This window comes from Penicillium lagena, assembly GCF_028827675.1.
Source record: "Penicillium lagena strain IBT 129212 chromosome Unknown utg000005l_segment0_segment0, whole genome shotgun sequence".
In the NCBI taxonomy this organism is placed as follows: Eukaryota; Fungi; Ascomycota; class Eurotiomycetes; order Eurotiales; family Aspergillaceae; genus Penicillium; species Penicillium lagena.
Window position 1 is genome coordinate 428,735 of NW_026623226.1, and position 26,789 is coordinate 455,523.

Below are 26,789 nucleotides of genomic sequence, written 5' to 3' on the forward strand. Positions count from 1 at the left end.
AGATTGATTGGGATGGAAAGAAACTCCTGGACCGCGAAGCGAGAGAAACGGCATCGCGAAGGCTCCCGGAGGGTGGGCCATGTACAGACAGAGAATAGAAACAAGAAACTCCTGAATGCCAAAGAAAGACGTGCATCCTGAAAGACGTGCATCCTGCAGGGCATGAAAATTCATAGTAAGTCCAGCAAGAAAACCAACTCAGACAGTGCCAGCAATGCTAAGATCGCGAATCTCCTGCAGGACCTCCTCAACGCGATTATCCAAGTCGCCCCGCGCATACTGGTCGCGGGTCTCGGCGTCAAGATACTGCTGCACCTGAGCCATGCGAGAGTAGGCCTCTGCGCAGAAACGCAGCTGGATCTTGACCAGCGCCTCGAAGCTGGGATCGAGGTAGGGGACACGCAGGTCGATGAGCTGGGGCAATTCGGTGAAGAGCTGTTCATTGAGCTGCTCGTATGCCTGTTTGGCCATTTCCGCTTCGCGCTCTGTGCGCGGCAACTTCGTGGCGTCCTTGTCGGGCTTCTCAACTAGTCGCTTCACCTTGGAGCGCATGGCGTCGTAGTCGAGGAGTTTGTGGTTGCGCTTTTTGATACATTCGTTGACGTCGGGGAAATAGGCGCAGAAGCGGGAGATGGGGTCCAGGACGGTGGTTCTACCCCTGTCAGAAGCAAACAAGAATAAAGCAGGACAGAAAGAGACATACCGGTACGGTCCATCCAACGCCTTGATCGTCTCCGCATCCAAATCCTCCACAGCCTGCTTGTAGCTTCGACTCACGCCATCCTTTGTGCCTGCATCACCGTAGAAAGCATCAATTGTTTCGGCGATCCGCATTTGAGACGCGGTCATGGCTGTGCCCAATCCGTTAGGAACACCCTCAACTCTTGTCCAAGAAAAAAAAAACACACCTCGCAACGAATCCAAATACCCCTTCGCTTCTTTCTGCAGTCGACTAGCCGCCTGCTCCATTGTACGATACCGTCTACCCTCCTTCGTCAGCACTAAACAACTCCAGCAAACTCGGAAAAGAAGGCCAGTAAGGAGAAGGAGGGGCCAAAAAGCCTGCGTACCGTTCTTCAATCTCATAGTCGCGGTCGCTCGTTCGTTCCACATGGCCTAGTCATTTCAGTCAGTAAGAATTCTCTCACAAGCTCTCCGCAAGTATCCGGTCTTCGTTCGGAGGAAAGAAGGTGTTCGTCAAGCTGTCGGGTGTTCACGAGGGAGGGCCAACTTGAGGGTGTGATGAACAGGGTGTCCAGGAGAAGGGCAGCTCACCGGTTTTCATCATCACCTGCGTCGTGGCGCGGCCGACATTTTTCTTGAACCCTACATGTCCACGTTCATGTCAGTCTCTCTGAAGATTGTAGATCTCGAGGATGGGGCAACGGACCAGCCCACGACATGATGGCGGTGAGGAGAGGGAGAGGCAAAAGAGGGGATAAAGTAAAAGGAAAAGTAGTCTTCGAGGTTTCAAGTCCCAGGCAGAATCCAAGCCCAAGACCAGAGCTGAACCAGATTGCGGCGATGGGAAAGTAAGTCAGGCTGAACGGCGGGCAGTCGTGGCTGAGGCGATTAGGTAAGATGGTCTCTTCCGGATATGGCTACTACGTCATGAACTACCTAATGGTATACATAGCTGCCTAGTAGGCCGAAGTCACGAGGGAACGTATCATCATTGCAGAATATGTACAAAAATTGAAGTGGTATATACGTCCTGCTAATGGATAAATGGCAGAAAAGACAAGACTGGAGTGCATATCGGAAACACCATGTCGAGAAAGAGAGTCCGGTCAGCAGTACAGCTGCACGACCTTCACTTATCTTGATCGGAATGCGCAACCATCATCATATAATGGTACAAGGGAAGGAAAAAGGGCAGATTGCAGCATTGTGTCCGTCCGCGCCAGATGGAGTCGTTGATCGAGTGGGAAAAGAAATGGTCATGACTCTTCGTTGCATTTGAAAATGACAAATCCAACCAGCAGAGCAGGAGGGTGGAAAAAGAAAAACGAGCTAAAAGATGGATGGAGAGAAACACAGGCTGAAAGACAGGAAGAATGCGCCGGTATCACGAGAACAACAAGAACGAAAAAGAGGGCCTCCTTCTACTTAGGAGCGTTCGAGTCTTCCCTTGCTGTTGAAGGAAGAACTTCCCAGGAATAGCATCCAGACAGGAAAAATCAGAATCCTTCCTCGCCTTCCTTGCACAGCTTGATCTGACGCACCCACTCAGACTTGAGGACCTGTGAGGCGTTGATGCGGCGAGAAGGATTCGGGTCGAGGATCGAGTAGATGACATTACGGCAACGGGCCTGAGTCTGGATTAGTTTCTGTCTGGACCCCAACAAAGTAGCAGAGCCTACCCGATGCAGTGTTTCGATGGGAGCATAGCCATCTTCGTGCTTGCGGCCCTCCAAGTAGCGCTGGTAGAATTCATCCTCGTCCTTGTGGGCCACGCGCCAGAGATGCCGGCCCGTTCGCATAGCCATATAGATCACGCCCGTGGCCCATAGATCGACCGCGCGGGGATCGAATTCCTTCTCGACATATTCCTCGGGGGCGATATACGGCGCAGAACCGCACAGCCCCGCGGTCATGTGGGCTTCCTTTTCCCATGCCATCCGGAAGCATTCACCGTTTCCAAAATCGGTGATCTTAAGTGCGCCGTGGGTGGTGAGCAGGAGATTCTCGGGTTTGAGGTCGCGGTGGGCAACGCCCATCTCGTGCATGTATTCGACCCCCCGCATCAACTGCTTGAAGAAACAGTCGGCCTCGGCGACTTCAAGCTTGCCAGCCGCAAGAACTAGAGTGTATAGATCGCCACCGGCACAGTATTCCATCACCTCACAGTAGTCTCCCTTGGCGTCCTGCAGGAGATCCAAAGTATGAATGACATTCGGGTGGCGAAGGGACGAAGATATACAGAACTCAGAAGTCAACCGCTTCTGGTACTTTTTGGCGGTTTCCTGTGGACGACGACGGAACTCCTTGACGGCATACAACTGTTCACATTTGGAGTCCTGAGGGTCGACCTTGTGCGAGATGCGGACGATCCCAAACGCGCCGCGGCCAACAATCTCTTGACACTTGCCGTACTTGTCCACCAGGGATGCAGTGGCGTTTGGCCCGCCTCGCTTGTCGGCGGCCAGCTTGTCACGTTCATTCTTGAACTGGTCGATCCAGGTAGACATGAGCGATAGTTGCTGCTCGTCCGGGTGGTTGTCCTTTTTCTGTTTACCGCCTAGCATGTCCCGCAGAAGATCGGTCAATTTTTCCTGTCGTCGAGCACTTCGGAGGTGATGCGAGTGATTGCCGTTGCCATCGGGGAATAGCTCAAAGCGCTTGTGCACTGGGGCGGCACCATCCTTCTGCTCTTTGCCGGCAGTCTTCTTCTTATCCTTGTCTGCCGGCTCGACGCCCTTCACGGACGGTTGCCGGGATGGTGCTCGAGATGAAGGTCTGGAGTTTGGTCGTGATGAGGGTTTTGAGGAGGGTTTGTCTTTCTCTTTTCCGTTGGGTTGTTTGACGAGGCTGTCGAAACTGCTGTCGGACAGATCACGGGAGTCTGGGTTCTGCGGCGGAGTTTGCTTTCCAGTCGAAGAAAACATGCGCGAGAGGCGGGCGGCCATGTTGGCTTTTGTTGGTTTTCCGGCGGGTGAGGCCGCGGGGGTGGGGGAGAGCACATCCCCCCCATCCCCGTTGGTCGCAGCGGACAGATGCATGCCCGCCAGGGCGTGTGTTACCGGGGGTTCGCCATCCCGAGGGTCATGCGAGTGTTGAGATGCTGCGGCGGAGGAGACTGCGGAAGGGACAGGTGAGATAGACGGCGTAGGCATGTGCGGTGGACGGCGGTTGCAGCGCGAAGGTCAAGCGGACAGTCTCTCAACAACGGTAGTGTCTGTCCTCAAGAAGGAGATGAGAGGACAGAGGGGTTTTAAGTGCAGCTCGCACAAGGCTTGCCGACACTGTGAAGCAGCCAGTTACACCGTGGAAGGAATGATGGAAGAGACGAGAAGAGGTGGAGGGGCGAAAAACTTGGTAGGTTGCCTTGAGACTGGTGGCCTGAGGCAGCGCCACCAGTGATGACCGTGACTGCGAGCGGAAGAACCACGGAAAAGGTATATAGGGGACCGGTAAGGAACCAGTAATAGAGCTCTCAATATAGACAAAAAGTAACAAGAAGAAAAAAGGAAAAAGGAAAAAGCAGTCAAAATCCAGCAGACAGTGGGAGCGACGAAGCAAAAGAAGAAGAAAAGGGCAAAATTGGCGATGCTGGGGATGAAATACGGGCGAGGGGGGACACGGAGTGTGGGTGGTATTATTACGTGGGGAGCATGGTTTCGTTCATCTCACACGCTGATTAAGGCTGACCAAAAAAAAAAAGAAAAAAAACCTGTGGGCACTGCCATCGGTGGTATTGTATGGTATTATTAATTATGACGCGGAATCTTATTCTTGCTAAGTTACTATACTCATTATTGATTTGAAATGCTGTTGCTTGTATGATCCGGGTCAAACTCACGCATCCTCGGGGCCGTGGCGCATGCTCTCTTGCCTCCAGCGTTTCTGACGGGGGCCGAGTTAGAGTGAGAGATTTAATTGCAGAAAGAGAGGGGCCTCTGTCCCAATCTTCGGTAGATCCTTAAATTGCCCTGGGTTAGCTTAGCCTTCTTGTTTGGTGGGTAATTAATAATTCATTTCATATTACATATGGTCCCTCTACCGGTGGCATCCCGGTAGGCAGTCGCTGGATTTCATCACCATTTGACATGACGTCTCCCGTGAGGCGGTGCCCGCCTGTGCAGCGCATTCAGGATGTGGCGCCAACGAGACTCTTCAATAAGAGTGAATGAGAGGACTGATCGCACATAGCGATCCTCCTGCCCGGCCGATCGCTACGACGTAGCAGCACTGCACTTCCCCCATCGGGTGGGGTCGGTCTGTTCTCACTGCCGGATCATCTGAAGTTGAGTACGGCGTCATAGCCTTCCTCTTATTGGAATGAATAACTTGCGCATCGACGTAGGTGTTTCTTAGGGTGTCCTAGTCCTCTCACTGTCGGCTCCCTTGGACTATGGCTTGCCGTACTCTAACCGAAGTGGAACTAAGTGACCTCGACGGAACCAAAGAAGAATAAATCCCGCCCTCCTTCCCGAAAATATTAGGAACTAACTACCCCAGATTAATTACTGACAGGAACGTCAGACGGTGGACGTAGGAGTCAGTCCGCTGTACAGTACCAACCTCGGCTCCCGGGAGGGGGTGAAGGAAAAGACTAAACCGCAAAGCGAGCCACATGCAGCGGGTGGTGAGGATAAACAATACGAGGGATTTTCTGCTCGCCAATCATTCAAACAAGCCGACGGGTGGTGGCTATGCCATGCAGGCCAAGTGGCTACCTACAGTAGACCCGTTGTTGGTGGCAGCTTTATTTTATTTTTCCTACTATGGGCAAGCGTATTACTGACCACTGCATGTGTGCGGTCGTGAAACCAAGCCCTCCTCCCTTAACCAAAATCCATTGATCCTTAGCCGCAGCCACTCAGACGGAGGCGACGAGATTTGTCAGCAACGGTAATAACATAACCAGATCAATGGAAACAAATAGTCCGCTAGAGGGGTCGTAGGCAGAAGGTTAACACCTTTCCTCGCTCGGCCTGTCCCCGCTGACCGCCAGTTCGGTTCTGAGGGGTTGCATTGATCCCCGCTATAACAACACCAACAGAGTACAGGAGAGAAGAGAGATGGGGGGTAGGTATATGCCTCATAGAGAACATGTTAGCAGGAGGAGAGAGCTCCGGCTTAAAGCTGAGCTAGCTATACCTTCATGCAGTGAAGATGAAAATCAGTGGATATCATGTCGCAAATAGGAAGCCAAGTCCTGCATGACAAGACATCCTGACGGGAATTTCCGGTGGAATCAATAATGCATGGGCTTGATACCGACAGACTCGACGGGACCTACAGGAGATGGCTCTTGCGTCCACAGGTGCGCATGCGGGGTGTTGATATGATAGCTTTAAGGCAAGGATGACTGAAGGGGCGTTGGTTCGGTCCGTGCCGGAGTCTTATTGAAATGAGACATAGTTACTATGTAGTTGGCATTTGCTTTAACTGCAGCCACTTGTATAGCATGTGGCGAGCTATCCTTTCCGGCCCTGACCAATCCAGACGGCCTTCTGATATATCGCTGGCCTGATGACGGCATCGTTCCCAGTTGATATTCAGAGCTAGGGTTCGGATCAATCAATGGCCGACACGTCTCCCCCAGGCGGATGGGGCCAACAGTACCACGTGAGTTGCAGGTCAAAGAACAAAGGCAGTATGTAGGCCCGTATCTCGTACCCTGCTGAATGTACCGTGGGTGTAGGAAATCTGGAAGCTGTGGTGCGTTCCCAGCAACTCCACCACCTTGCTGCCATCTCCGACAAATTCTCTGGGGAAAGAAGGCAGCCAATCGTCCTTGGGGTGCAGCACATTCTCGGCTGTCGGAACGAGTGTTATATACCAGCCATGCCAAGTCGGCAGTGACAAGGCGGTAGCGTCTCAAGAAGCCTGCTCGTGCAGATTCGAGGATTATGACAGCACCCGAGTCTGCTACCATATCAGAAACAAGTCAACAACACAAAAGACCAGGCAGACAAAGGAAAAGTATACACGTACGACGAACTGTTCCAGCGATTCCTCAAAGAGCTCATTGTTCACACCCACGCCGCCGGGATGCTCGGTCGGAGACAGGGGATTTTTCACCACTAAACAACAAATCAACAAGGGATCATCGTTGGATTCTCATTCCACGCACCATATTCCACAAACAAATTGATGTAGATCTGCTGCAAGGCGATGCGCATGCTGGGGCTCTTGAGGTCGGTGAGCATGACGAACTTGGTGTTGGTCGGGGTCTCGTAGTAATGGAGCTTGTACTGGCTGGTGGTGTAGGAGATAAAACTGAGTGCATGTCAGTCGCGAGTTTGTTGGCAGGGGAGACCGAATAGTCTTACTTGTCCTCCTCGCCCCCCAGTTTGCGCACCATGTTCCGCAAGGAAAAGACCGTGCCAAACACCAGTTTTGCGTCGTCGTCCGTTGATCGCACCGTCTGGCCGAGGCCTGCTAGGTCTGACCCGGAGCGCGCGGCCTTGCCGGCGAGCGAGGTTGGGCGCGGCAGCCAGAGGCGTTTGTAGATGCATTCCGCTGCACAAATCAGTTTCCGGACAGGAGTCGAGAAGGCAGAGAGAATTTACCATGGCGGTCGAAGATGTAGAAGGAGTAGACGGGCATCGTGGGTGGCTGGAGTGGGGATGTTGTTGTTGATGTAGCTCAGGGGAGGGAGATAAAGAGAGAGAGCAGGCGGTGAAAATCAATCGATATAGAATGATGATCCGCCCTCCGGCTCCCCGCCCTTCGCTGCCCACGCCATGGCGGATCATGAGCTGCTCCCAGATGCCGCTACGCAACTAGACGAGATCCCTCCGCCAAACAGAGCGAAGTAAGCCTGCACTTCCTCTTTGTAGAAGTCATCTACGGTTTTGGCTTGGCATCGATCCCTGACACACATATATTTTCTTCCAGTACCACGCCCTCCTATGAGAGTCCCCAGAGGCACCAGCGACGAAATCCCAGGACCAGGCGCCCGGTGAAGGTCGGTGGCTTTTTTCTTTCTGGCTCGTCGGGCACAGGAACTAATGCGCGGGACAGGAAACACTCAACGCTCGCTCGGAGTATACAACTAGCCAGGACGATGGGACAGCAGAACATAGGATCAACCAGTACGTGATCAGGCAGGAGATAGGGCGAGGGTCGTTCGGGGCGGTTCATCTGGCCGTAGATCAGTTCGGCAATGAATATGTATGTCTGGTCTGGGGAAATGTGAAAGAGGGTTCGGTCCATGCTAATAGTCTGCTACCAGGCTGTGAAAGAGTTCTCCAAGTCCCGGCTGAGAAAACGGGCACAGTCGCATCTCCTGCGACGGCCACGAGGGCCCCGGCGGCCTAGCGCTGGCTTCAATTCCCCACTGCACCGATTTCCGTCTGAAGATGATGCCGCGCGGGCGGAGAACCCGCTGTATCTGATCAAGGAAGAAATCGCGATTATGAAGAAACTGGATCATCACAACCTGGTGTCGTTAATTGAGGTGCTCGATGACCCGTCAGAAGATTCGCTGTATATGGTAATGGAAATGTGCAAAAAGGGAGTGATCATGAAAGTGGGCTTGGATGACCGGGCCGATCCATACGATGACGAGCATTGCCGATGTTGGTTTCGCGACTTGATTCTCGGCATTGAGTACCTGCACTCTCAGGGCATTGTTCATCGAGATATCAAACCGGACAATTGTCTACTGACGAACGACGACGTGCTCAAGGTGGTCGACTTCGGCGTGTCGGAGATGTTTGAAAAGAACTCGGACATGTTCACGGCCAAGTCGGCAGGCTCACCGGCATTTCTCCCACCGGAACTTTGTGTCGCAAAACATGGCGATGTATCCGGGAAAGCGGCGGATATTTGGTCCATGGGAGTGACTCTGTACTGTATTCGGTACGGCAGACTGCCGTTTGAGAAAGAGAGCATCTTTGAGCTGTATGAGTCGATCAGGAATGACCCGGTTGTTTACGAGGATGAGGCCGATGAGAGCTTCAAGGATATGATGGAGCAGATTCTTGAGAAAGATCCCTCGAAGCGTATCAAGATGCGAGACTTGCGGGTAAGTTCAATCACTTTGGTTTGAGCGTACATTCTCATCAAAAGCACAGGACCATCCTTGGGTAACGAAGAACGGAACCGAACCTCTGCTGCCGTGGGAGGAGAACACAGCACAGGTCATCGAGCCTCCCACCGAGGAGGAAATGGACTCGGCCATCACGCGGAACATGGGTCGACTCATGACAGTGGTACGTCCGAGCCTGACCTTATGTTGGAACTATGCTGATTGTCATACAGATGAAAGCCGTCACGAATTTCAAACACTTGGTGCACCCGACAAAAGCAGGACCAGTCCTGCAAAGTATCCTTGGTGGAGACTTTGATGCTCACTTCGTGGAGCCACCGATGGAGATGGATTCGGAGGAAGATTTCCCAGCCGTGGGTCTTCAGCCTGAACCGCATAGATTGGGGGCAGCACTCCGACATGCTTTGCCACGGCATCCTATGCTGTCTGGCACCGTTGACCAGTCTAGCATAGATCAACCGCCAGGGTCTTCCGACTCGACCAGTGTTTCATCCCGGCCAGAGCACAGTCCCGCAAGCAGCCAAAGACCCAGTGGTGTGTTTGAGCCCGAACGGAGAGACTCAGGGCCGATGCGCAGCGGCAGACCCTGGGAAGAGATCCTGCGCGAAAAAAGACCCTCTTCTCAGTCGGCATCACCACACCCGCCATTATCAAGAACCAGCTCGGCGACAACCACGACCAAGCGCAGTCTGGAGGGCACTAGAGGGCACGCCCGGGATCCCCTAGAAGAAGAGTTTCCATATCTCTTCATCGGTCCATCCACATATACGGGCTCATCCTCCCAAGAACCATGCGACATGGTTGAAGAGGATGACTCCGTCCCAATCTTCGAAGAACCAGACAGCGCCATGGACAGTCCCGGACCAGTAGACATCCCCACAGGGGAACAGCCTGACGAATGTCCGACTGTCAGCGAGTCACCAGGCGCAGCAGACTTCGACATTTACGAAACAGCGTACCACACGGAACTCGAACGAATCAAACACCGCAGCAACACCGTACCAACGGTATACCTGACACGACGGATCAAGGACGGGGAGGCGCTGATGAAGTTCGTCAAAGATAAATCTCTGGATCTGCAGATCGGACAGAAGATGGCGTACCCTTCCTCACTTAGTACTCCCTCTACGTTTAGTGCTGCGGCAAATGCGTTCAGGAATCAGATTTCTCAGAAGAGGCAGTCTTCCCAGCCACAGCCTGACTCTCCAGAGGGAGGTGGCCCAGCTCGTCATGAAGACGAACAACAGCATCACCCGCCTTCGGCATCGCTTTCGTCATCCTCTCTTCCTGATCCAGAGGCATCTTCTTTCGAAGCGACGGGTACGTCTGCCACTGAGGCTCAGCCGGGAGGTGAGAGTTCCACTGCGCAGCTGAGACGGCTTCTTGGACGGGCGAGGGATAACTCTGGTGATAAATGAGCGGTCAGCGTGAATTCCGCAGAGAAAAGGAGAGGATACGAGTGCAAGCAAGATATTATTATTGCCTTGTGTATATGTTGCATTATTCTTGGATATCAACGCCCTAATAAGTATATATTTCCACCTCGAGTTCAAGTCAATATCAATATCAGTCAATATAATATCAGCATATAACATAGAGAGAGAACAAAGAAGCACGGAATAATAACCCAAAATGAGCGATTGCCTTGATTTCCCACCTACACAATTTACTTGGGATGATCGTTTCCTGGCAAGATCCAAGACCGTCTCTCCCTCCAACCAAACAGAGCCCATTGCTCTCTCGGATGATTCTTCCGGTCCATTCAGGCACTATGTACCATCTGCGAGATGGTCAGTACGTACATGGTGCATGCATATCATAACTTAATATGGTTTAGTTCTGTGAACTGTTTATGCTGTGTAGCCATAGAGCAAGACAATGCAGTGTGTATAATCGACTACCATTACGGTTGTAAATACGCCTGATGTAGATCAAGTTCATGGGTGGGGATACTGTAGTTACTCAATATTTAGGCGTCAAAAAAGGTTGCCTGACGCATTTAAAGTTTAGATCGATAATCGACATTCAGTTAGAGATAGTTGGGTAGGTAACTATTCATACCGTGCTTACTTGTCCAGCGGGGGAAATGCCCTCCTGCTATCATATGCCCTAGTGCGTGTATATAAGATGAGCTCGCTCGCATTAAGACAAATCAGGCATTCAGGCAGATTGCTAGCAATATGCGGCCCTTGGACAACAGGAATAACAAACCTCCGGATCCTTTGAATCCTATCAATTGCGAGAACCAGCGGCCAGGGAAGATCCCTCTGTACACCCTTTTCTCTCATTTCACATCAATTCGACAACTACTATTAGCAAATTTCGCTCTAGTCTAGGATATAGAACTGTATTAGTTATTGTAACTAGGAAATCCAACAATAGGCGTATAGCCATTGCTTCCAGGGACAAAGATATGTTTAAAGGGTGGCTAACTGGTTCGTTAGTCAACGTTGTTAGGGAGCCAGTATGAAGTAACCAACTATCTACAATAAAATGTAATGTGTAGAAGGATTCATGAAATGGTAAGTTACATAAGAAGGCTAACGATAACCGAGCATGTGTGCAGAATATACTGCTGGGCCAAAAGGTGCTAGAGGCCCTATTTCAGCTCTTAACGGTAATTTTTTACGGCTTGACAGCTAATAATAAATAAATTAGTCTAATAGGTCGTTGTGAAGAACTAATGTCATAGCACTTTCCTGTGTCATAGAAGGCTGGTCGATGCGTCTCCGAATACGAGGACGGTTGGCACTCAATGAACTTTATTAGATGGTGTTCCCAACAAATAAATCCCACTTAAAACTCCCTTCTTCTATACTTTTATTCATCATATTTTGCTCATCTCATTATGGAGAAACCCGAGGCATACGATGGCAGCTGCCACTGTGGACAGGTGAAATTCACTTTGCAGATATCACCTCCGGTGTCTGAACAAACTGTGACACAATGTAATTGTAAGCACAGGTCCTTTTTGGACACATTGAATCGTTTATAGTCATCCGCCTACTTACAGAAATGTTGATCGATAGGTTCTATTTGCAAAATAAACGGCTACCTAATGATCTATCCTAAGACGGTGGATGTGAGCTTCCAACATAGCGACGATGCAGTCAAGGTTTGCCAAAGGCTACTAACGAAGCCATATGCCGGGTTAATGAGTCTTTATAGGAGTACCGCTTTGCGTCAAAGAAATTTCCCCATTACTTTTGTACCAACTGCGGAACTAGTGTGTACGCTCGAGCTGAGGCTCCAGAGCAAAGACATATCATGGCTGTCAATGTATAATCCCGAGCTTTCAATCGCTTATTGGTGTGCCTGTGCTGACTGGACTCTAGGTTCGAACTCTGGCAGGTGTCAATCTGAAGACACTAAAGATTTATGAACCTGATGAAAAGGGTGAAAATTGACTCATATGACCCTTCGAGGAAGCTCGCTATCATAGTGCTCCTATGCAGCGAGCAACCTCCCACGATGCGGGGGCTGGTGGCAAACCGAGAAAAAGACATTGAAGCATGAGATTCTGGGCAGCTTTGTAGTTCTCATGGTTATGTTTTCGAGCACACCACTGGTGTGCTTCATATTGAGTACTTCTGGAGTAGTCGATCTGATAGTAATTATGATCTTGAACGTAATGCCTACCTTCCGAGGCAAGCTGGTTCCATATTGAATGAACAACGTCGTGATGTGATGTCAAAAAGATAGTATTGTCAAGAAAAAAGTGGAACAAAGAACATAGTAAAATACAATTGTAGCAGGTGCGAGTCTGTAATGCAGATCATGCACTGGTGCAGATAGCAGCCAAGGAATGCCCGACTGACACGAAAGAAATGGCGGTGGAAAAGGTAGACAATACAAACGCACACTATAAACCACCATATCATGTCATGTCATGCAAATTGGTTATAATTTCTTCGGATGCATCTCACGCCGAAGACGGAAGGTTGAAGAAAACACGCCTGGCAGAAGAAAGATAAGAGCTGGTCGAGCCCATGATGGGCACCGTCATAAGTGAAGACGGAAAAAACAGCAGTTGCAGAAAACTTGGACAGGAAAACTGAGCAACAATCAAAGCTCTCTCTTCATCGAAGCCCATGGACACGTCAAGGGTGTACTTATGAATGACCGACAAGGAAAGAAGTCGTGGAAAGAAACAATCGTTAACCCCCTTCTTGGGGGTAAAAACAAAGAAAGAAAAAACAGAGCATGTCTCAACATCTCTGGAGACTCGAGTCGCTCAAATATGTGGCTTGGATATGCGATGGAAACAGGAAACAGGTCAAACACGAACGCTGTCTATGGTTCTGGTTCATCATTGGCTGGGGTCAGATCATTCATTCATGGCGTTTGATGGGTAATGGACATGGTGTGAAAACCATCAGTCATTAAAATAAAAATTCATTGCGGTTGTTTCTCTGCTGGAGTCGTGCTCATTCGCCTTTCTTGACCCGGAGGAGGTGGAGGAAGTGGTGGATCGGTTCGCGAGTCGTGTCGGCTGCTGCTACCAGGCGGAGAGAATCGATCATGCGAGAATGAGGTATATGGCCGGTCACCTTGGCTGCTGTTGATGCGAGGGAAGGGGTCTCTCGGGGCGAGTTGGAGGGTTCGCGGCGAGGGAAGCGTGTGGCCCATCTCTGTTGGCCGAGGTAGCTCTCGCGAGCTCATGATCGGCATTTTCCGGCGGTCATCCGATCCTGATGCTGGAACTGCTCCGCCAGGGCGTGCAGTGGGAACCTCAAACGGCCTCGGTTCTTGAGGCGCTGGTGGAGCAGTCGACATGCTCATCCTTGAGGCACCCGCAGCGGGGCTCGTGGGCGATGGAGGAATCGTCAATCTGCCAGACCCCGATCTCCGCGGCGGAGGATACGTCTCGCCACGAGCCTCAGCAGCAGCTTTACGCCGTTCCGTCTCTGCCTTGCTCGGACGGCCTCGTTTCCTGGGCGGTTCCCCCGTGGCATATGCCGCGGTCTCCAATCGCGGAGATACTTGCGCAGCAGAAGCGCCGCTCTCACTACTGTACGAGGCGGTGCTACTGACCGGCGGCCGGGGTTGGATTGCACGATGCGCCAGAATGGGTTTTTCTGCTGGGAACAGCGGCCGTTTGCGCGCGGTGCCGAGGTCCATTGGGGCCGCGGGCGGGTCGGGCATCTCAGGACGTGATGGGTAAGGTGCTACTGGGAGGGACGACGGTTGAGCGGACTGTTGGCACATGTTCCAAAAGGCCATTTGGGAGGCATTGAGGGAGCGGCCTGAGGGGAGGGTGTTAGCGGGAGAACGCGGCGGGCCAGGATGGAGGGCACCAACCTGGCGGCAGTGGGATGTCTCCCCAACTGGGAGTGATTTGAAAGTCCCTGATCATCCGGACCAGATGGCTCGAGGGAATGCCCGCTTTCTTGAGGATCTCGGTGAGCAGAGCGTACTTCTCCTCCTCGGACCAGGGCCTCTCGGGGGGATGATTCGACATGTCCAGCGACCATCCCAAAGACACAAAACGAAACGAAAGAAGGAAAGACAAGAAACAAAAACAAACCTCCCAAACGACAGCGGGGCAAGGCGAAGATTCACGTCCGGAACAGCAGCATGGCTTAAAAAAGAACGACGAACTCCTGAACAGAAACCAAGAACGGGACCAGGCATTCGACGGGCAAGCTGCAGGGAGAAGAGATTACCATACCGGGCCAGGTTTCATCTGGGTTTTTTCCAGAAGCGATCGAAGGCAGAGAGGGAAAAATACGGCTAGCCCCTGCATAAGGGGCAGTGAGCAAGTGGGGATGATTAGTAGTAGGGAGTATGTAACGATCAATGATCACAGCGAATACTATGTAGTTGTCGATGAAACACCGCGCGTAGGGTGTGGCCAGCGCCAATCGATACCCGCTGCCAGCGACGTTGCTCAAACCGCGCAGGGAGCCGCCCTGGACTCGGCGATAGGCTCTCGATGGCGTTGCGAGCGGTTCGTGGTTTCAGCGTGAACGGAGCTAGCGAGACCTCACTAGCGGCCGGAGAGACAAAGAATGCATGACCGCAGTCAGAGTCGAGTCCTGGATCGTAGTGAAACATAATCATATTATTCTTAGGATGACTATATGGGGGTTCACGCCTCATGGACGTCCGTGAACGAAGGAATCTAATCATGGTGAAGAACAATCGAAGATCCAGAGCCTCAGTAGTCCCCCGGGCGGTGAGGGCGGTGGAGGACCGACGGATCCAAAGATTCAACCCAGATCGATCAGGTGTTGTTTCTCCCCTTGATTGCGCCAACCATACACACTCTCTCTCTTCTCCTGGTTTCTTCTCCTCCGCTCTTTCTTTCTCTTTCTTTCCCTCTCGGTCATTCTCTCACACCGCTTCCCATCGCCTTCTCCCTCCTCCCCTCCTGCGCGGTCTTGCGCGATCGCGCAGTCCGCGTTATGTCGGCCTTTGACAACGCGGACACCCAGAGCCCCAACGCCATGGCTGCTGAGACGGCCTCGCCGAAGGGGGAATCTCCCTCGAGAAGCAATGGCGTGCCCGCCAAATCCCGCAGTCACTCTCCGCTCAAGAAGGAATTATCCTCCGAGGCAGACCCGAACATTATGGAGGTCCCGAAGCTCGAAGAGAAAATCGGCGGCGACATTATCCTCAAGCAGGAGCCCGGTCAACCCCCGAAACTCACGCGCAGAGAATCCCAGCGAGTCGTCTCCCGGCCCCCTCAGTTGTGGGCACATCTGCCCGACAGCACCAGCGACGCGCTGGCCACCTTTGAACAGATCGAGGCATGCTGGTATGCGAACAAGTACATGGGCTATACGGAACATGCGATGGAATGTGATTGCGCTGAAGAGTGGGGTGAGTGTACCCCCTTTTTGTCATCTGGTGTCTCCCGCTCCTCGCGAGGCACCGGGACCCCGCGAACATGGTGGCTAACCATCGCCAGAGCCGGAACTTGGCCAAAATCTTGCATGCGGTGAGGATTCGGACTGCATCAACCGCGCCACCAAGATCGAGTGTGTGGGTGACTGCGGCTGTGGAGCAAACTGCAAAAACCAGCGATTCCAGAAGAAACAGTACGCCCAAGTGTCTGTCATCAAAACCGAGAAGAAGGGATTTGGGCTGCGTGCAGAGACCAATCTGGAGCCACACCAGCTGATCTTCGAGTATGTCGGCGAGGTTGTGGGCGAGGCGCAATTCCGACGGCGCATGAGGAACTATGACGAGGAGGGCATCAAGCATTTCTACTTCATGTCCCTGAACAAAGGCGAGTTTGTCGACGCTACTAAAAGAGGCAATCTCGGCCGCTTCTGCAACCATTCGTGCAATCCCAACTGCTATGTCGACAAGTGGGTGGTTGGGGAGAAGCTGCGCATGGGCATCTTCGCCGAGCGCGCCGTGCAGCCGGGGGAGGAATTGGTGTTCAACTATAATGTTGACCGCTACGGCGCGGATCCTCAACCCTGCTACTGTGGCGAGCCGAACTGCACGGGATTTATTGGCGGCCGCACTCAGACGGAGCGCGCGACCAAACTGTCGAATGCCACGATCGAGGCTTTGGGTATCGAGGATGCAGAGGCTTGGGACACGGTCGTTGCACGACGTCCGAAGAAAAAGAAGACCGAGGAAGACGACGAGGAATACGTGGACAGTGTGCAGGCCAAGTCTCTGGACGAGAATGGCGTGACCAAGGTGATGGCAGCTCTCATGCAGTGCCAGGAGAAGTGGATTGCGGTCAAACTGCTGGGGCGAATCCAGCGCTGCGAGGACGAGCGAGTCCGGAACCGGGTGGTCAAGATGCACGGCTACCAGATCTTGAACTCGCAGCTCGGCATGTGGAAGGAGGACCAGAATGTGGTTTTGCAGGTCTTGGACATCTTGGACAAGTTCCCCCGACTCACACGAAACAAGATCATCGACTCCAAGATCGAGACGACCATCCAGCCGCTGACAACCTGCGGCGACGAACGCGTGGAAAAGAGGGCCGTTGGACTGCTGGCGAGCTGGGCGAATCTGGAGGTTGGGTATCGCATCCCGCGCATGAAGCGAGGCGAGCAAATCAAACAAGCCGTCAACCAGTTCGAGCGCCGCGAGTCGGGGCGTGAAGAACGCCAACGGACAGCTACACGGTCCCCATCACCCTCGTACGAGACTTCCAGTCGACCAAAACAATCACGGAGGGAGCGAAATCAGCATCACAACCGGCCTCGGCAGAACCGCCGTCCACGTCCTCTGCCCGAGGGATGGTACACAGCTGAGGACGAGAAGGGCCGTACCTACTACTACTCGGCCACGGGCGAAACAACGTGGAAAAGACCAACCGAGCCTCCGCCCCCGCCACCCCAGAAGCTCAGGAACATGGCTCTGCAGAGCATCATTGACGGGATCATCAACTCGCAAGAAAAGACCCCGTCCGAGAAGAAAACCGAGAGTCCTGCAACACCCCAACCAGCCGCAGAAAAACCGGAGAAAAAGAAAAAGAAGGATCCGGATTGGTGGAAGAGTCTTTCTCTGGAGAAGCAGAAAAAGCTCTACGAGAACACCGTATGCTGCCCTTTGATGAGAGATAAAATAACTAAACTAACCACATCCCCCAGCTCCACCCCTACATCAAGCACGTCGTCGACCAGTACAAGCACAAAATTCCCAAGGATCACCTGAAACGGTTCGCAAAGGAGACAGCCAAGAAACTGGTCGAGGGCGACTACAAGAAGAACCGGGTGGCCGACCCAACGCGGATCAGCGAGAAACACCAGCAAACAGTCAAAAACTACTGCAAGAACTTCTTCGACAAGGCCGCCGCCAAACACAAGGAGCGCGAGAAGCGCAAGGCACGGAAAGCGGGACAGACGGGCACTGACGGTCCCGCTAACGAAGACACGAAGATGTTGTCAGACGATGAGGCCGACGCACACGCTGTGGAGGCTTCGCCGATGGATGATGACGATGACGATGCCGCCTCGGCTACTCTCAAGCGCAAGCGACCCGCCGATGCTGCGTCCCCGGAGAACGATGAAGATGGTGATGGTGATAGCTCCCCGTCGAAACGACAAAAATCCATTCCTCCCACGCCGCCTCCGCCTCCTCCACCTCCTCCCGAGGGCGATGGTGATGGCGATGTTGATGGAGACGGTGAAGACGACAGCAGTCCCGCGAACGCAGATGATCGGTCCCCGTCTACAGGGACGGGGACGGGGACGGGAACGGGAACGGGATGCGGCATCATGGAGAACGAGATGAAGCCCTCTTCGCAGATTGGCATTGAAGGCCGGGTATGACAGCCTGGACTTGATTAGCATTGTTCCACCAGCATTTTCTTTAGTTTGGGCCGGTGGGCTGGAATTTTGAACCCCCAAAAGCTTTTTCTATGGCATTTCCACCCACAGACAGCGAATGAGCAAGCAAGACGAGACGAGACAAAAAAGAGGCGCGGGCGATGATTACTTGATTCTTGAAAATTTGCCCTTCTCCTTCTCTTTCTCCCCTGTTCTTATTCACATCTTGTGCCTTTTCTTTTTTTCTTTGACCTTTGATTTGATGCTTGTTATCGAAATACCCCCCCCCCCCCCACCCGTCACAGTTGGTCGCAATCCAGGCATCTGCTCGCTTGGAAGTTGTCCTTGTTCTCTCTCTCGATTGTTACTATACAGTACCGAGTACGCAGTACGTAGTGAGTAAGAAGTTGTGTTGTTTATAGCTTCGCCTCCATGTCCGGGAGAGACGGTACATGCATGACTCGCATAATTATCATAACCATATCCATGACCGATTCATTCAAGGAAATAAAAGCAACTATCGTTACAGCCAGCAGACGGGGTCATCATCAATCGTTCATTGCATCTATGTGTTCCTATCAAACTGAAATCCAATCAACATCTCGACAACCCATGCACAGAACATGACATAACGGCATAAACATCATCCCCGCGCCTCAGCGGAAAGAGAGGAAGCCAACCAAACAACAACCAGGACATAAACGAGTAACCACCTCCCTGCCCCCCGGGGAGTCTCTTCTCATCCACCGCACCTCGTAGGAACGAAGACTCTAATAGAAACTCTCCACAATACTCTCCTTGTTGACACCCGCTCCCGCACCACCGGGCGCCATCTCACCCAGGCGGAAAACACTCTCGATGACACTCAGCTCCGTGGCCGTGGTATCCAGACCCGTGATCGCCAGCCAGTCGTTGACGACCATGCCGGCGCCGACGACGGATGATCCGCGATTGACACTGCCGGCCACGAGGGGCACTTGCAGGAGCGAGGAGAGCTCATCCTGGTCGCGGATGGAAGTCTTGGGGTGGACGATGCCGCCTTGGTTCGACAGGGCCATGTAGGAGCCTGTCAGGACGTTGTCGGCGACTGTTTGGCGGAAGACTTCTACGCCTAGCACGTCGGCGAGACTATTTTCGTATAGTTAGCATTGACCGGAAACCCAGGGGAGATGCTAGGAAGAGGGGGTGTGTATTACATCTCCTCAGTCTCCCGCTCCAGATCGGGATGCACCAGCGCAACATGGTCATTACAGCAAATCACATTCCCCAGCGCAGACAGCCGCTCTTCTATCCGTTGGATCTTAACGCTGTCCGGGAGCGTGTTGCGCAGATGCTGCAGTTCCTGGTCGGTTGTTGTCGTCGGTACAAGGAGACCGTTTTTGTTTCTATCCTCCCCTCGGAGAGGGGCGTTGATCAGTATCTTTCTGTATCAAGAAGGAGGAGTGAGAGTACTCACCCGACGGCTAACCGTCCCACGAGACGTGTCCCGGCGATAGTAGCGTGGCAGATGGGGATGACATCCTGGAGTTCGGCTTCGAAGACACTGTAGAAGTTCTCCGAGGCGCCGACTGCGACGATGGCGTAGGAGTTTGTCAGGAGGGAGAAGACGCCGACTCTAATTGCGGGTTTGGTGTTAGTGCGTTTTCGTTTCCCCTCCCATGGCGGGCCACATGGATGGGTGGGTTGAGGGGGGAGCACGCGGGTGACACTCACTCGTTCGAGTTCTCGAATTGAGCGCGCACAGCCATGCTGGGGGTATCTTCGGGGTTTGAGACTGGATTGATGGTGGGTGTAGAGGGGAGGGAGCGAAGACGATGAAGACGCAGAAGCGAAGCGGGGATGATGCAGGTGTTGGTGGTGGTGGTGGTGGAGGAGGAGTGAAGCGAGAATGACGAGCGACCAGAACCTCCGAGTTGGAGGTGAGTATGCAGGTGTGAATGGCCGGGGAGCAGCAGACGAGTCGGATGAGTTAAATATGAACTCTGGTTGAAGAAGCGACAGAAAAGAATCAAAAGCTCGGGCCAATCACAGCGAGTCATGGCCACTGCCCCGCGGGTGGAGCCGCTAGGCCCAAAGCGGAGGGGAGTCATAGTGGTCGTTTTTGACTCATTTACGGCGGATTCGTTACGAGTCGTGACGGACGATGATGCGTATGATCAGATTGGAAGAGATGACATTGCATGATTGCCGGTCCCGGCACGAAGGAACAAACAGGACAGCCCAACACAGGCCAAATAACGCCAGAAAAAACACAATGCGGATAATCAATGCCATCGCTCAAACATGGAATAGAGTACAACAGTGGGGGTAGTGGAAGTAGTAGTAGTAGTAGTAGTAGTACAGGAGTAGTTAGTGGTACAGGGCCATGTCTAATACCGACGCGACCCGGGAGCCGGCGGTGGTGGCGGTGGAGGATGTTGTTGATGTTGATGAGGCGGAGGGAAGTACAGCGATGGTGGCTGCGGGGGTCCCGGGGGTGCGAGATAGTTCGGCAGCGGCAGGCGTGGGAAGTTGGAGCCTGGTGGCGGCGGAAGCTGGGGCGGACCGCCATTGAGGGTAAACGGGTCAGGAAGACCCAGCTGGCCCCGCGCAGGCAGGAGACGACGCGGCTGCTGGGTCGGGGTCGGACGGGGAAGAATAAAGGATCGAGGATCGGTCGGCCCGTGGCCGCCGATCATCGGTGGAGGCGGTGGCACGGAAGACGGCTGAGGGAGCAGGGTTCGGTGGGGAGGCTGGGGGATCACGCTCGAATCGTGGATATGGGGGAGATGCGGGTGCGCAGGCTCGGACAGGGCGGCATCGGCGAGGGCGGACAGGGCTTGGGGGAACGGGTCGGACGCTTGCTCGATGGATGTTGCCGCCCAGAACAAACTCTCCAAGGCGTGCTGAGCCTTGGTGCCGGGAGAATCTCCCAACTCTTTCATTTGCGGATTGAGGTCTTGGCCTAGGCGCGCTCGCTGCAGGAAATCCTCCCAGCCGTCCTTGCCGCGGACGTAGGCGGCTGCCCCTTCAGGGTCTCGGATATACTGAGACACATACCCGCGCTCAATCTCTCGGATTGCCGTTGGCGCAATGCGGAAGAGGTATCGTTTCTCCTCGGATTCCATATCGGAGTCATTAGGCTGGAGTGGGTTAGTGATGAAGAAACAGGACACAGAACCAAAAATGCTCACCTCGGTGTGCTCGTCGTCCTCGGCAGCTCGGCGGCCCTCGACTAACATCATGTAGCTGCCTTGGGCTGCATGCAGCATCTCGTCTTTGATCTCTCCGAGTTGGGCCTGGGCAGGTCATTAGCAAAGGCTGTCGGGTCAGAGTGTCACCAAACGTACTTGGTATCGGGTCTCTTTCTCGTTCTTCACACCCTCATACACTCTTTCCAACGACTCCACTCGGAACTTGTACTCATTCTCCAGTCTCTGCATGGCCTTGCGCTCGTATTCCGCAAGATCCCGTTGTGCCTGGAAAAACTCCGGAGCGTCCTTGTGAATAGTGGGGTCTCGCGCCAACTTGTGCATGTTGTGTTCTGCTAGAAAGCTCAGCGCGACCTGTTGCGCCTGTCCCACCTTCTTAAACAGAGCAGCCAGTTCATGCTGCCGCTCTTTCAATGGCTGCGATAGCGGGATGGGCGATGGACTCCGGTATCGAATAGCTGCACCATCCCAAATCTCGTCCTCAATCTTCCTGCCGCCTCCTCGGCGCATAATGGTCGCGCTGCCTCGACCACGCCCGCGGCCTCGACCACCTCCACGCTTCACCACGGTTGCAGATTGCACAAGGCCTGCAGCTCCGCCTCCGCGCCCTCCTCCCCGGCCTCCTCCGCGGCTTCCTCCGCGGCTTCCTCTACCACGGCCACGACCGCGACCGCGTCCGCGACCTCGGCCTCCGCGACCCCGTCGCGCACGAGCTGCACGAGCTGCACCTGCGGACATGTATGGTTGTTCCACGGCAGCAGGTGTCGCCTCTTCCGCAGGAGATGATTCTGTCTGGGTCTCGGTTTCACTGCCATTCTGTAGACGAATATCGGGGATGCCTTCTTCAATTTTTGGCTTTTTGTTGGCAACATCCGAGTTGGCGGCTGACTCGGCGCCGTAATCTTCATCTTTCATTTCCGTCGACTTCCGCTTGCGCGCGAGACGCGGAGAAAATACCCCACGTGGTGGCATCTGTTCTGGTTCAGCGGATGCCTGGCTGTAAGGAGGTGGCGTGTTGGAGGCTGTCTCCCGTGACACGGGTTGATCGACCATAGCCTCGTCATCAGCGGCTTGCGATGAACGACGAGAGTGATCCGCATCAAAGCTCTGGGGCGATCTGTGCATGCGAGGATGCGCATCATCATCATCATCATACATCTCCTCTTTGAATGAAGGCTCAGCGAATGATTCATCAAGGTCCATGTCCGCATCGCCAGACTTGGTCGGAGATGACTGGTCCTGGGACGATTCACCAGGGCCCTTGTTTCGGGCTGACTGTCTCGTAGTCCTCGAAGATTCAGGAATAGCCAAGACTCGCTTGGAGCGCTTGGGACGCGGCGTCTCTGGATTCTGAGAGTCGGCGGGAATGCTTAGAAGGGCATTTGATGATGTATCATGATCATCAACAGCAGTAGTTGAGCCGGGGGAACTCTCCGCAAAAGCCCGGAGAGAAGGCATTTTGAACTTGATGATATGCGAGCGAACTTCAGATCTGCTCGATGACGGCGTCTCAGGAGCAGAGGGTTCTTCGAGACTCGTCCGAGTTGATCGAGGACCCCTTCTGCGAGGACCCAGAGGGCTAGGTTCTACGTGGGAAAATCAGTTTTTTTTTCTTTCGGAACTGGAACGAGAATCCAATAAAAAAAGGACTTACCGGATGCGTTGCGTGAGGCCCTGGTGGCCATCGTGGGCGTGTGAGCTGGCTCTGGAGCCGCTCTATTTTTTCTTCTTCCCACCATCGCTACCGTCTGCGGAGCAAGGGATTAGTGTAAATTTGCGACCAAGTTACGATGATGCCGCGTGTGTGGTGTGGGTTTGGGAGCGAATGAAGACAAAGTAAAAAAAAAAAGGCCGAAATAGCCGTCGCCCGGCAAGGCGGAAATGAACAGGAGTAAATGAACAATGGTGGCCTAAGAAGGGTGCGTTGATGATGATGACGATGATGATGGGGACTGCAGTTTGCCCGGGGGGGTGGATGGTGGCAGGAAATATGAGAGAGAAACTTAAGAGATGAGAGGAAACAAGTGAAAGGCAAAAAAAAGTAAAAAGACAAAACGAACGAAGCAACCGACAAGGGTAAATCACCGCGACGCCGATCTTTCGTGAATGTCACAGTTAATAATCGCGATTGCGAGTCGACCGCGAGCATCCGGGGATCATGGCAAATGCGTTGAGATGCAGAGATTGGGTAGCCAGGGGGAGGAATGGATGGACGAAGGTGTCGCGAGTAGGGAAGAAGCAACGAAGGCACGCGATAGATGGGAATAATGAACACGGGAATAGAAAGAGGAATTGGGAGTCAAGGGACGTGCGCAGTGACCCAAAACAAGTGGCCGAAACGGCCGTCCGGTAGAGCGGGAGAGCGACAGCAAGACAGGCACTTACCGAGGGAGATGACGAAGAGACGATGAGGGAATGCGACAGGGGATAGTCGTTGCGATGGGCCGTGGATGATGAAGTAGAGTAGAAATCCGACGAGGCCGTAGTTGGGAAAGGATCTACTGGGGGTGCAGGATTTGACTGGGTCCGGGTAGGGAAGTGGATGGTGGACCAGGAGTAGTAGAGTTGTAGGAGTGGTGAAACAGAGAATGATGATGGGGATTCTGATGGGTAAAGAAGAAAGAATTGAGGAGGAGAATGATGGGTGCGCTGGGAGAGGAAGAAGAAGAAGAAGAAGAAGAGAGAAGATGCAAGGGCCGTTGCGGAAGAGAAAGCCTGGTTGGTTCAGTTGGGGCGAGAGCAGGGCCACACCAGGACACCACGACCGTAGCTTGGAGAGAATACTATGGGGGGATGATAGAAGAGGTGGCAGAAAAAGAGAACGAAGAGGTAATTATTCTTCAGGTTGGTGACGGTGCTCTCCCCTGGATTGGCCCAATATAGGCGACATCGCGCGTATTAATTAATAGAGAGGTCGGTTGTCCCCCCACGCCCGTGTCTTACATCCGTCATCTGTCCTAACACTAGTACTACGACGACTGTGCAATGCTTATTCTGTCTCATTATTCTACCCTGCTATGATTCTACGCTCCCTGCGCCGTCGCAAATATCCCGAGTGGGTCGCCTGGCGGTGACAGCGAAAACGGACGGAAGCCAAGCCCGTTGCAGGATGATTACTACATACCATTGTCCGGGTGGACTACTATGTGAACGATCCCTGTCAGTGCGATCCGACAGGGGGTAAACCCATCAAAGGGCTCCGATATGGCCTCAACGCCGACTCTCTCTGATTATTATTTACATACATATATCTGTACATGCCAAAACAAAGGAAAATTTGTACATAAAGCGAGCGAATAACGTCATCTGGTCTGTCAGTTTTCATCAGGGGATTCATTCAATTCGTGTCTCTTTTCGTAAAGCCCCGGCCCGGCGTCCTTGCGCGCACGCATCGCATAATCCGGCTCGGGCAATGGCGAGGGGGTTCGCATCGTCTGATCACGCAGGGAGCGAGCGGATCGCATCCGCGTCAAGGTCTGGACCGTAATCGTCTGTCCCGCAGACGGGGAGGCCCTGACCATCGTCCCCGGGGTTGGGGTTGGGGAGGGGGAAGGGCTGCTGGAGCGGAATAGAGGGTGGATGTTGTCTTCTCGCTGAGTGATCGTCTCTGCGATGCTCAGGCTGCATGACGAGCCAGTGGGCGATTGAGAGCGCACTAGGCTGTCGAGCGACTGCTGGGCGGGTGAGCGGTGTTGTCGCAAGCTAGGCATACTGCGGATGCTATTGTGAGCTCGAATAAGAGGCCGTGGGTCGTACCGACGCTCTGGCCTTGTCGGGGATGCTGGAGAGGGCTCTGGGGTCCACGATGCCGTGGAGTCGGTGTTGAAGGAGGAATGTTTGGCTTCTTTGGTGTCTTGCGGACGGATCGTCTGGTCCGACTGAGAGCTTGAAGTAGATAAGCGGCTTGAGGGCCGAGGATATTTGCGCAGCGAGCCCATTTTGGGCTCAAATCGGTAGTAATCGGATGCTGCAGGCGGAGCTGAGATGGTACTCGGTGTAGATGGTTGGAGGTATGGGCGAGGCCACTGGAGGTCTGATTGCTTTTGTGGCGTGGAGGCCAATAGAAGATAGCCGCAATAGAGCCCTTGCGAGAAAATAGAGAACGTCCAGGAGACGAAGCGGGCGATGGACAAGGTTGACTTTTGGGGGGCTGTACTGCCTGCTGCCATTGTTCCTGCTCCGACCCCAGCAGCGAACAGGAGATACGCCCCGGTGAAATAGAAGACTCCCGTCTTCCAGCCAGCGCAACGCTGGCCGGATCGCACATCTTTGTGGAATAGTAGGCTGATCGCGACCAGGGCGACACAGCTCACGGCACTCAAGCCAACCGGAGCCAGACCAGTGGTGGTCGTGTGGGAGGGCATAGAGTGCAATGTCGCATAGAACATGCCATTGAGGATGGTGACAATAAACGTCGAGACCATTGAGGTCCCTGCCAGTAGATAGACCAGCATTGCTGCGAACATCGTGGGTGTTGATAGGTAGCAGATGGAAAAAATCAGAAGTAAATATACGATATACTTCAGGCATTCACGAGCGCTGACTATGCGTCCTGTAGCCAGGAGATCTGGGGAAGTTCTCTGATCATTCCTTGCAGCTCTTGGGGGGTGTGGGCATGTATTTATGGGTCGCACAGGCAGGGTTCGCGTGGGCAGCAGATGGATAGAGAACGGGACGGAGCGGTGCATCCCAGCAGCGTGGTAGAAAGCCAATCGGACGGGGAAGCCGGAAGCAGGTCCTCTGCAGAGAGGTCGATCTGATCCATCTATCCGGCATGGCGGTTCAGGTGCAATTGAATCGATTCAGGTACGGGAGAACAGGGTCTGCAGGAGGAGCGTCAGTCTACCGATCATTAAATCGCAAAAGTGATATATCGCAATTGGGTCTTGCAGCGAACAAACACAAACAATGTGGCCGCTACACTCGAACAGGGTTTATCTTTATCTCAGAAAGCCAGCAGAGTAAAATTCTCATAGCTCGGTCAATCTGGCCGCTAATAGGAACTATGGATTTGATCAATCCGATGCGTATATCTCGGGAACTGGAGGTGGCGTATCCCGGCTCAATAGTGCGGGCCGGGTGGATGTGACATATCGATCTGGCATGTGAACAGCTCCAGTGGTTCCTGAATTCCGTGAGATGATGTCCGATACGCTTTGTAAAGAATCATCAGCCGATCCGAGCTATGACCGGGTTCCTGGAGGCGACGTCCGTGCGATTGAGATCCTGTCTATCGCAGTCTATCGTGATCTATCATGGCCCTATCAGTCCATCCTGCAAACGAGATTTGAGGAATTCAATCACTCTTATTGGTCAAGTTCTAACCGATCTGGCCAATTTGTTAGAATCTGCATTGCACCCAATGATTCCTGAATTGATGGCTCCGAATGTTATGGTCAGGTTGTTTGCTTGCCTCGGCGTTGTTGCCATGGATGGGACCGAAGAGGCGGCCTAGGCCTCGAGGGGTAAAAGTGGCCATCTAGTCAAATCAGATCAGCGTGTCCATCTCGCTCTGCCATCATAGTTCATATCATGGACACTTCCTGAGCACACAACCACAACAAAGAAGTATCCCCAATGGTATACTACAAGGCGGTGAGGTATCTGCCACCGCCTAGCCGAGCCCGCGTG

At 53.3% G+C, this 26,789-nt stretch overlaps 11 protein-coding genes across 11 annotated transcripts; 2 read left to right on the top strand and 9 right to left on the bottom strand.

Moving 5' to 3' along the window:
- Window positions 1-198: 198 nt before the first annotated feature.
- N7510_006841 (amphiphysin-like protein RVS161) lies at window positions 199-1,403 on the bottom strand (the record flags this gene model as incomplete). The annotated part of the gene is made up of 6 exons (XM_056978766.1): window positions 199-652; window positions 704-851; window positions 909-982; window positions 1,071-1,116; window positions 1,276-1,326; window positions 1,391-1,403. The coding sequence occupies 6 exons, from the start codon at window positions 1,401-1,403 to the stop codon at window positions 199-201; spliced, it is 786 nt and encodes a 261-aa protein (XP_056831809.1).
- A 777-nt stretch (window positions 1,404-2,180) lies between these two features.
- On the bottom strand, window positions 2,181-3,836 carry N7510_006842 (serine/threonine protein kinase SAT4; the record flags this gene model as incomplete). Its single annotated transcript, XM_056978767.1, has 1 exon — window positions 2,181-3,836. The coding sequence occupies one exon, from the start codon at window positions 3,834-3,836 to the stop codon at window positions 2,181-2,183; it is 1,656 nt and encodes a 551-aa protein (XP_056831810.1).
- A 2,740-nt stretch (window positions 3,837-6,576) lies between these two features.
- N7510_006843 (TRAPP subunit BET5) lies at window positions 6,577-7,278 on the bottom strand (the record flags this gene model as incomplete). Its single annotated transcript, XM_056978768.1, has 5 exons — window positions 6,577-6,597; window positions 6,664-6,752; window positions 6,803-6,948; window positions 7,002-7,191; window positions 7,242-7,278. 5 exons carry the CDS (start codon window positions 7,276-7,278, stop codon window positions 6,577-6,579), a joined length of 483 nt encoding a protein of 160 aa, XP_056831811.1.
- Window positions 7,279-7,581: 303 nt separating this feature from the next.
- On the bottom strand, window positions 7,582-7,887 carry N7510_006844 (uncharacterized protein; the record flags this gene model as incomplete). Its single annotated transcript, XM_056978769.1, has 1 exon — window positions 7,582-7,887. One exon carries the CDS (start codon window positions 7,885-7,887, stop codon window positions 7,582-7,584), a length of 306 nt encoding a protein of 101 aa, XP_056831812.1.
- On the top strand, window positions 7,886-10,143 carry N7510_006845 (serine/threonine-protein kinase; the record flags this gene model as incomplete). Its single annotated transcript, XM_056978770.1, has 3 exons — window positions 7,886-8,701; window positions 8,751-8,888; window positions 8,938-10,143. 3 exons carry the CDS (start codon window positions 7,886-7,888, stop codon window positions 10,141-10,143), a joined length of 2,160 nt encoding a protein of 719 aa, XP_056831813.1.
- A 2,977-nt stretch (window positions 10,144-13,120) lies between these two features.
- N7510_006846 (putative AT DNA binding protein) lies at window positions 13,121-14,186 on the bottom strand (the record flags this gene model as incomplete). The annotated part of the gene is made up of 2 exons (XM_056978771.1): window positions 13,121-13,971; window positions 14,027-14,186. 2 exons carry the CDS (start codon window positions 14,184-14,186, stop codon window positions 13,121-13,123), a joined length of 1,011 nt encoding a protein of 336 aa, XP_056831814.1.
- Window positions 14,187-15,132: 946 nt separating this feature from the next.
- On the top strand, window positions 15,133-17,970 carry set2 (SET and WW domain protein; the record flags this gene model as incomplete). The annotated part of the gene is made up of 3 exons (XM_056978772.1): window positions 15,133-15,550; window positions 15,639-17,236; window positions 17,290-17,970. The coding sequence occupies 3 exons, from the start codon at window positions 15,133-15,135 to the stop codon at window positions 17,968-17,970; spliced, it is 2,697 nt and encodes an 898-aa protein (XP_056831815.1).
- Window positions 17,971-18,737: 767 nt separating this feature from the next.
- N7510_006848 (translation initiation factor 6) lies at window positions 18,738-19,715 on the bottom strand (the record flags this gene model as incomplete). The annotated part of the gene is made up of 4 exons (XM_056978773.1): window positions 18,738-19,095; window positions 19,164-19,357; window positions 19,429-19,582; window positions 19,681-19,715. 4 exons carry the CDS (start codon window positions 19,713-19,715, stop codon window positions 18,738-18,740), a joined length of 741 nt encoding a protein of 246 aa, XP_056831816.1.
- Window positions 19,716-20,336: 621 nt separating this feature from the next.
- N7510_006849 (uncharacterized protein) lies at window positions 20,337-21,218 on the bottom strand (the record flags this gene model as incomplete). Its single annotated transcript, XM_056978774.1, has 1 exon — window positions 20,337-21,218. The coding sequence occupies one exon, from the start codon at window positions 21,216-21,218 to the stop codon at window positions 20,337-20,339; it is 882 nt and encodes a 293-aa protein (XP_056831817.1).
- Window positions 21,219-21,275: 57 nt separating this feature from the next.
- On the bottom strand, window positions 21,276-22,616 carry N7510_006850 (uncharacterized protein; the record flags this gene model as incomplete). Its single annotated transcript, XM_056978775.1, has 1 exon — window positions 21,276-22,616. The coding sequence occupies one exon, from the start codon at window positions 22,614-22,616 to the stop codon at window positions 21,276-21,278; it is 1,341 nt and encodes a 446-aa protein (XP_056831818.1).
- A 1,856-nt stretch (window positions 22,617-24,472) lies between these two features.
- Window positions 24,473-25,624, bottom strand: N7510_006851 (uncharacterized protein; the record flags this gene model as incomplete). Its single annotated transcript, XM_056978776.1, has 1 exon — window positions 24,473-25,624. The coding sequence occupies one exon, from the start codon at window positions 25,622-25,624 to the stop codon at window positions 24,473-24,475; it is 1,152 nt and encodes a 383-aa protein (XP_056831819.1).
- Window positions 25,625-26,789: the final 1,165 nt, after the last annotated feature.